This window comes from Oratosquilla oratoria, chromosome 3 (genome assembly GCF_046742065.1).
Source record: "Oratosquilla oratoria isolate Oo_2021 chromosome 3, ASM4674206v1, whole genome shotgun sequence".
In the NCBI taxonomy this organism is placed as follows: Eukaryota; Metazoa; Arthropoda; class Malacostraca; order Stomatopoda; family Squillidae; genus Oratosquilla; species Oratosquilla oratoria.
The window spans coordinates 56029509-56039121 of record NC_134779.1 but is presented as its reverse complement, the minus strand read 5'-3'; the positions used below and the strand labels follow the sequence as shown (position 1 = coordinate 56039121).

Genomic DNA, 9613 nt, shown 5'->3' with positions numbered 1-9613 from the left:
TGCTTACTACTTTCAGACAGAATAGAACCCAAACAGCCTCCCGTTAAGAAAGTGCAGCCCCGAGGGGCTGCCACTCGGTCCCCGGTCGGGACTCAAGCTCGTTCTGTCCTCCCCACGCTCTCCTACCCTCAACACATATAATTCGTCATATAAGGAGTGCTGACAACAGGCAACCATTCTCCTCCTACTCTTCCTCCTCCTCCTCCTCCTCCTCCTCCTCCTCCTTCTCTTTCTCCTCCTCCTCCTCCTCCTCATACAACTACTACCACTCATACTACTACTCATGATAATAATGATAATAATGATGATGATGATGATGATGATGATGATGATACCTCTACTACTGCTACTACTGCTGTTACTACTACTACCACTGCTATTAATACTGCTACTACTACTACTACTACTACTACTACTACTACTACTGCTACTATAAGCGGGTGACATAGAAACGGACCCACGCCAGGGAGATCTTTGGAATGGTGCTAATAATAGTTGTCGGTTAGTGTGGGGCTGCGGATTTCCCACAGTGAAACTTGCTCGCTAAAGGATTCACACTTCGAGCAGAATCGTCTGCCAACAACCAGAAAGGAAAAAATCTTAGTCTTGATGCCTTAGGAAAAAGAAAGGGAGCAAGGAGAAGGTGATGGCTTCCCTAGATTCTAGATTTGGATAGTTCCAGTTAATTGAACTCAGTTGAGAAGCTAACGAATGGAAAAGACTTAGTAAACGTGTTGTGAGCGCTGGAGTAATTGGTCGTTTTAAAAGAAGATTAGATAACTTTATGGAAAGGGATGACAGGCGGTCAGGGGCATAGAAGTGTCTAGTGTACGCCTTATGGTCTCTTGCAGTCTCTATTCTTATGTTCTTCTGTTCTTATGATTGGGTAGAATGAGAATCCGACTGGTCGATAAGGCTCGAGAGAAGCCCTCCCTCGTAACATAGCTGCTACTACAAGACATACTTTGTTCCGCTGTGGTAACTACTTACTCGGCAACAAGTCTCCAATTCTGGCTGCAAATTGCGGAAGTTGCTTCCAAGCCAGCTTTTGTTTGTTTCTCTTATTAGCTTGGCAGGGCAGACGGCCTGTCTGCACTACTCTCTTCCCTGACGCGATCTGACGACTAATGAAACGAGTTGAATGTTTTTATCTTGACATCCAAAGACGGGGACATGCGGCTGGGTCAAGTTGACTATTTTCTTCTTTCGAAATGGTCTTGGGTAAACGCATCCCTAGATTTTCTATTTAATCCCTCTCTTTCTCTCTCTCTCTCTCCTCTTTTCTCTTAAATGTCCCAATCCTAAAAATCTCTACACAAATCACCCTATAGAGAAGGATGTTGGGATAATCTTGCTGCAACAACAACAGCAGCAGCAGCAGTAAAACCGGCCTCCGACATGACGTCACAAACGTCATGGCGGTGCGCGGGCGCGTGGTAGCGAGATGGCAACTTCCCCCGCGCATATAAAAGCTGCGCCACTAAAAGGAAAATGCCATATAAAAAGAAACTGGGGAGAGAAGATTTTCTGAAACAACCGAGAAGGAAAGAAGAGTCCAAGCAGTAGGATTTAGCAAGTTCTTTCTCAATAGCGAAAGCAGTGATAGAGGGGAAGATTTGAACGTGCCGTTTAAGAGTGTTAGCGAGGAAACCGCTGGTTTTACCAACTTCACCCATCAAGATGGTGTATTCTAGCTCCCCTATGGTGGTGGTGGCCAACCGCCTTCCATTCACACTGGCCAGAAACCCAACCACCGGACAACTCGAAAGGAAACAATGGTAAGTCATCCAAACTTATATTTTTCACGTTCACTTGAATGAAACCCTACCGCACTTAGCAGAATCGCACTTCAGACCTGTAACCTCTTCTTTGCGGCATCATACTTTATTCGACATTACTCCAGACAACTCAAGATAATTTTATTCAAATTTTGGGATCTCAACCCTTTGAGAGACCCTTCAGCCTCAGAGCAGAATGAAATAGATGAGTGCTTTCGAGTCAAAACAAGTGATCGAGTACAGCGCTGTGCTGAAAACAGAAAGAAGGTAGACAAGCGCGCATGCATTATGAGCTTGAGCACATGCATCTGCCATAGCATCGCTTCTCAAGGTGTTTGACCCCAGATTTATGAAATTCTGTTTACGTGGTGACCACTTTATCACTGAACGGACCCCAGATTTATGAAATTCTGTTTACGTGGTGACCACTTTATCACTGAACGGACCCCAGATTTATGAAATTCTATTTACGTGGTGACCGCTTTATCACTGAACGGACCCCAGATTTATGAAATTATGTTTACGTGGTGACCACTTTATCACTGAACGGACCCCAGATTTATGAAATTCTATTTACGTGGTGACCGCTTTATCACTGAACGGACCCCAGATTTATGAAATTCTGTTTACGTGGTGACCACTTTATCACTGAACGGACCCCAGATTTATGAAATTCTGTTTACGTGGTGACCACTTTATCACTGAACGGACCCCAGATTTATGAAATTCTGTTTACGTGGTGACCACTTTATCACTGAACGGACCCCAGATTTATGAAATTCTGTTTACGTGGTGACCACTTTATCACTGAACGGATTCGCGGGGCATCCACGACCTCAAGTTAGACTTGTGTTTTACTTCGCGAGCCGTGTGGACCTCAAAGTGAGGGGGGAGAGGAGGTAAGAGGGGGGATCGTAGCCCTCAGACTGCAGTGGTAGTCACTGCAGTCTGCCCTTTGCATCCCCTTCAGCGAGCTATGGATAATTCAGAGCCTGGGGCGTCTGACATTTACTTCCCAGTTGAGGACTTCATCCCGTTTGCACTATGAAGTTCAGGCACCCTCCCCCCCCTTTGTCTCCGAGTGAGGGTGCCAAACAGATGGATTCCATCGCCTACGGGGGGCCGGAAAAAGTAGGAAGAGTGCCATTGCAGGGGGTCGGGACCAATGCCACGGATTTAAATCGACCGACTTAAGATTTCGCTCAGTTCTGGTCTCCAGTTGAATAAAATCGCCTGGCGGCAGCCGGGAACGAGTTCGTGTAGACCATCACGCATGATATTCTGGCGAACAGCAGGTAATTTTTTTCCAGAGATCTCGAAAGCTGAGTAACACTGTTGCATCTCGCGGCGACAGGTGCTATCGCTAAACCATCTCACGAATAGCACTATCGGTGTGTCATCTCGCAAATGTCACTTATTGATTCCTCGCGAATGGCACTATCGCTAAGGCATCACACGAATGGCACTGCGATTGGATCGCGTCGCGAATGGCACAATTGGTAAAACATCACGCAAATGACACGCTAATTACAGCTCGCGCGAGTGGCACTATTGAACAGGCATCACGCGCTGCCTGAGTGTGTGTTTACTAGTTGCCCCTTTCTGATTTTTATGACGCTTCACTCGAATTAGTAAGAAAAAATTACCTGACGACAGCCAGATGTGCACAGTACTCTCCAGATCTTTGTGGATCAATAGTACCTAATTTATGATAATTTATCAATGATTAACGATAATTGATCATTTGCCAGGACCTTCATGAAGTCCAACACTTTGTTTTATCTGATAAAGGTTAGTTTTAAGCGAACTGTATAAGAATTGAGCAAAACCTTATACATACATATATATATATATATATATATATATATATAGATAGATATATACATGTATATATACATATAAAGGATTGTTTCTTGTAGTTGCGAGTATATTAATGATAATCACATAATCACTTGTTGGGTCGTGATTTAATTTGAGAATTTTTCGAGTCGGTCAAGATACCTCTTTGGTTCGGAGCTGAGTGTGTGTGTGTGTGTGTGTGTGTGTGTGTGTGTGTGTGTGTGTGTGTGTGTGTGTGTGTGTGTGTGTGTGAGAGAGAGAGAGAGAGAGAGAGAGAGAGAGAGAGAGAGAGGGATATAGCATATAATCATGTGTACACCAACGAACTTACAAACATGAATGAGTGATACAAATAGCGTCTTTGTGTCTCGAAGACTCGACCAACAGCGGAGGGAGAGAGAGAGTGGACGCGGTGGAAGTGGAGGTGGAGCAGAGGTGGATATACAGAGCGTAACCTGGTACTGGCAGAGGTCGTAATGACTGAGCACACCTGAGTAAGTTACAAAATGGAGGGAGTGGGGATGGCTGTAGAGGTGGAAGTACTCAGTCTAACCTCCTCTTCGTAACAACCGGTATCTGGGGCGGGGGGAGGGGGGTCCTGGGTGCCGGGGGGGGGGCTTCTTGCACACAGATCCCCCCACCCGCTCCCCGATCGAAGATCCCCAGAGGCTGCCCTGGCCATCGCGAAGTCTCTGCGCATTTTCTGAGAATGTCGTCGTACCTGACATGACGTCACAGGGCTTTCAAACCTGCTATGATCCCGTAGCAGGACGAGGCGACTTGACGTCACGCTTAAGCTCCGCCCCCGACCTGCGCGTCGGTACACTTTTTTGTTTGTGCTCCGGTTTTGTACCCTGGTATTCTCCCTTGAGTGATCAGGACTTGGCACCCCTGGCACCAGGTGCCATCCGCACATTTCTCCTCCACTTCCTCGAATTTAACCTGAAGAGCATCATTTTGGAAGAATTATGTATATCATGCTGGAGCTCGACATTAACAAGATTGTTATTTTCGCCTTTTTTTCCATTGCATGTGGCTATTTGTGAGACTACAGACCCATCACTCATACTCAATGCAATAAAACCAAAGGTCAAAGTAATCAAAGAAAGACGATCTTTATCGCAAAATTGTCTTGAATTCATATAGATCCATCAGAATTCATCAGAAGTGGTCTGACTCTTTGCCGTATACGCCTTTCTCGGGATTGGTGGGCAAGTAGATGGGTGTAGGGTGGGGGGAGTGTCCTACACTTTGGGGAAACCTTGTGATCTAAACCCCTAAACTACCAAGTACCCCCAAAAGTATTACCCTTCCCTCCAGAAATGTAACTCCCACCCCAACCCACTTCGGTTGATAGCGTCTGTGCTAAGGGAGAGCAATGAATACCACTTACCGGCCCGTTGACAACATCTGAGCACACCGAATCTTTTCTTCAAGAAATTTCCTCCCGACACTTCCCGTGACTCCGTTTTCTTTATTCCCCTCTTCCTTTTATGAAAGTGACAACTGCCGACAAAAAAAAAAAATGTCAGAGGAAACGCTACGTGAGAACGAACCCCCTTCCACCTTTATTATTCCTGGTAAGACGTTTGGCTTTGTAGCAAACGTTGTCATATTGTGTTCCCTCCTTTCTCCCCCATGGTCCTTCGTTATCTCTTCTTGCGGTCCACTGACCCACCATTTGTCATGATTCCCCCGAATTCATAAATATATAAGGGCATAAGAATGGAAGAGGCTACAAGAAACCATAAGTCCTACCCTAGGCAGTTCCATGTCCCTTACTATCTTTCATCCTTATCCATACAGTTATTTCATCTTCTATTGAAACAGTCATTTGTTTTAGCGCTCGCTACTTGTTTACTAAGTCCATTCCATTCATTTGTTTCTTTTCTTCTTCTTGCAGCGCCGGAGGTCTGGTCACTGCCGTGGCTCCCGTCGTCATCGAGACCGGAGGCCTCTGGGTCGGTTGGTCCGGACTTCATAAGGAGGACAATCCGGAGATCATCCCCGAAGCCGATCCCAAAGACAAGAGTCCCACCGCTGGACTTAAGAGCGAGCAGGTGAGCTGAGAGCAGTGACAGACTATACACCTTTCCAGAAGTAACTGAAGGCTTATTGGAGTCAGGCATCAAGCTCAGATAAAAAATTATGTGACTGAGGAGCAGGTTTTAGCATAATGAGAAGATAAGAAATCACCATACAAAGGAATGGTCATCAGAAATTCTCCAACAGTTCGAATCTGGAAAGGTGTATAGTGACATCGTGATGTGAACAGATATTGGCAGTAAGCTAGTTTGTTGGTTATCTGTGGGGATGCCCTTAAGCAGCTTGTCAATCTAGTTTGTTTGTATGCAGGTGATCCCGGTGACCGTCTCGAAGGCCCTTTTCGATGACTACTACAACGGCTGCTGTAACGCCACTTTCTGGCCGCTCTTCCACTCCATGCCGGACAGAGCCCTCTTCCAGGCGGACAAGTGGGAGGTGAGTGTTGCATCTTGAATTTCACTTGGTTAAAAAGAGAAAAAAAAATGTGTTTGGTCCTGTGTAGCCCTGTTTGGTCTTTGTGCCTATTGAAAATGTGTCATTATAGAAATACCCGTAGAGGGATGTTCTGCACAAACTGACGGTACCATTTCTTCCAACCAGGCTTACAGGACAATGAACGAGGTCTTTGCCCGTTCGACAGCAGAGGCAGTCAAAAGGCTTCACAGAGCTCACCCCGAATCTGTCCCTCTCATCTGGATCCACGACTACCACCTCATGTTGGCCGCCAACTACGTGCGCGCCCTATGCGACGAAGAAGGCATCCCCATCAAGATGGCTTTCTTCCTCCACATACCCTTCCCTTCTTGGGACATAGTCCGTCTCTTCCCTTGGTGCGATGAGCTCCTCCAGGGCATCCTAGGCTGCGACTCAGTGGGTTTCCATGTGGAGGATTACTGCCTCAACTTTATTGACTGCTGTCAGCGCCGTCTGGGCTACCGCGTAGATCGTGAGCAGATGCTGGTCGAAAACAATTTCCGATGTGTGTCTGTACACCCATTACCCATTAGTATACCTTACCAACGGTTCATGAATCTGGCCCTCGAAGCCCCTCAAGTGGTCAAGAACAAAGACAAAGAGCAACTCATTCTCGGAGTCGATCGCCTGGACTATACCAAAGGACTCGTTCACCGCATCAGAGCGTTTGAGACGCTCCTTGAAAATCACCCAGAGCACCTCGAGAAGGTAACCTTTCTTCAAGTGGCGGTTCCTTCCCGAACTGATGTCAAGGAATATCAGGAGCTCAAGGAAGAGCTCGACCAACTGATCGGTCGCATCAACGGACGGTTCTCGACCCCCAACTGGTCTCCTATTCGCTACATCTACGGTTGCGTGTCCCAGGACCAACTGGCGGCCTTCTACAGGGATGCATCGGTAGCGGTGGTGACGCCCCTGCGCGATGGAATGAACCTCGTTGCCAAGGAGTTCGTGGCCTGCCAAACGGGCGAGCCAGGAGTTCTTTTACTCTCTCCTTTCGCAGGTGCTGGGTCCACGATGCACGAGGCTCTCCTTGTCAATCCTTACGAGACCAACGAGTTCGCCAAAGTCATGCACCGTGCCCTCACCATGCCGAAAGATGAGCGCGAACTGAGAATGACACAACTGAGAAACCGAGAGCGCGTCCATGACGTTGACTTCTGGCTCAGATCGTTCCTGAAGTCCGTTGACTGTCTCGACGAAGAAGACACCAGCACCATTGGACGCCTTCTCCCTCTCACCGAGGACGACTTTAATCAGTTCCTGGCTTCAAGTGTGACCGAATACTCAAGGGTGGCTCTCCTCCTTGACTACGACGGCACCCTGGCACCTATTGCACCTCACCCAGACTTGGCGCACATGCCTGAGGAGACGCGCCGAGTCCTCGAACGCCTCTCCAACATGTCAGACGTGAACGTCGCCATCATATCCGCCCGTTCCCTCGAGAACGTTAAGGCGATGGTGGGGATCGAAGGGATCACGTACGCGGGTAACCACGGCTTCGAGATCCTCCATCCCGATGGGACGAAGTTCGTGCACCCAGTACCCCACGACTACGAGCTTCAGCTCGCAATCCTGAGGGAGAGATTGACGCAAGAAGCCGCCCACGACGGGGCCTGGGTCGAAGACAAGGGCATCACGATAACCTTCCACTACCGCGAGGTACCAGCGGAAAAACGGAACGAGATCACATCCTGCGCAGCGCGTATCTTCAAGGAGGTGGGCATCAGCATCCACAAGTCCCATATGGCCTTCGAAGGCCGACCACCTGTCACTTGGGACAAGGGCCGTGCCGCCATTTACATTCTCCGCACTCTCTACGGCCTCGACTGGTCTGATCGCGTCTCCACCATCTTCGCTGGCGACGACAAGACCGACGAGGACGCCATGCTTGCCCTTCAGGGTATTGCCACCACCTTCAGGGTCACTTCGTCTCAGACCCTCCGGACACACGCGACCTATCGCCTGCCCTCTACTGACGCCGTCCTTGCCATGCTCAAGTGGGTGGAGCGGAGATTAGGCTCGAGGTCTCCTGTCCACAACGGCTTCGGATCAAAGACGTCCATCTCCGGAATCTCCACTAGATCACGAAGTCCTCCCCATTCTTGTGGTTCAAGAACACCACCTCTCTCCAACGGGTCCAGAACCCCTCCCTACTTGCCCGGATCTCCTCCTTCGATCTGCAGTGGATCAGGATCGCCTCCTTCGCCTTCATCTCCCCAGAACAAGAGAGCCTTCTTTGATACCCTTCAGAAGTCTCCCCTGATCTCAGGAATGACCCTGAGCGACTCAGACTACAAGAACATGATCGCCAGAAAGGCGAGATGTGGGAGTAATTCCCCAACACGAAGTGGAAGTGCCTCACCACCTATGCACCACACACGCACCACGTTTTAGAGCGTCCCGTTAGCCCTGTGGGTCAGTTGTTAGCTCGTCGTTGGGACGCCACCGCCCTCGGAAGAGTCTCTCCTCGTTGTGGGCACAGGAGACGGACTCCGAAAGGACCAGGACTGAGGAACCTCACTTTGCACTCTGCTGGTCGCGCTGCTTTCTGCTTATGCGAATGGTGTGCGGAGATACTAGATCATTAGATACTCTGAGCTCAAGCTCGTACGTACACACTACGAGAGAATCCTAGATACTTCGAGTTCATCGGAGGACAGCGACCTGTACTCTTCGTTCTGGTTCCCACCAAGCTGAAAGGAATCCTCCCGTAGTCAAAGGGGCTAAAAGGATGGGGCTTAAATTGTGCGCAAGGCTCTTACCTCTGCTTACTCCAAGAAATTCAGGTTCACATAATGTGGAAGGATCCTAGACACTCTGGCCTCAAGAGGATCAGAGTTGCATCATGTACAAGGGTGATCCTAGGCGGCGTAAGTCCAAAGGGATCACATCTATCAAATCAAAACACTCTTAAGATACTGTCTACCTTAAGGAATAGAATAGTTTAAGCATCCTACATGCTAGTGAGCTCAAGAGTATTAGAATTAGATAGTGTGTTAGGACCCTAGGTAGTGTCAGTCCTAGAGGATCAGACATCTAGAAATTTTATGACAATCCGGGAGGCTCATGCAGTATAAAGTGCTGGTCACTGCTTGCATTTAGAATCTGTGATTTCGAGAAGGCAAACTTGTCGTCACGGACCTATAGGTCTCCTGTCGGCATTTTGTGCTTTGTCGTTGTAACCATTGCAAGGGAAGAATTCTGTTAGTCCGATTGGGTTAGGACAAGCTTTTTACGCATAGAGAATATGAATTCTTACCAAAAACCGTAGGAATACGTTTTAGTATGCCTGACTGTAGCTGACATTTATGTATTCGTCAAATACAATAGATTTATTTTCCGTTTCCTCACTGAACAGAATAAGTTATCTCTTTTCTAGTTGCTTGACTTAAGTTTAGTTTTTCTACACATATTCAAAGTTCATACTTGTGATGTGTTCATATCGATCACATTTGTAAATAAACAATTTCATC

At 47.9% G+C, this 9613-nt stretch overlaps 1 protein-coding gene across 1 annotated transcript in view; it reads left to right on the top strand.

Moving 5' to 3' along the window:
- Window positions 1–1516: 1516 nt before the first annotated feature.
- LOC143022862 (uncharacterized) overlaps window positions 1517–9613 on the top strand; it is an 8180-nt gene continuing 83 nt past the window's right edge. Inside the window, exons 1-4 of the mRNA XM_076181246.1 lie at window positions 1517–1778; window positions 5521–5677; window positions 5973–6098; window positions 6264–9613. The exon at window positions 6264–9613 is cut by the window's right edge and continues 83 nt beyond it. Coding sequence (XP_076037361.1) covers window positions 1681–1778; window positions 5521–5677; window positions 5973–6098; window positions 6264–8534 — 2652 coding nt within the window. The 5' untranslated portion in view covers window positions 1517–1680 and the 3' untranslated portion in view covers window positions 8535–9613. The remainder of the gene's footprint in view (window positions 1779–5520; window positions 5678–5972; window positions 6099–6263) is intronic.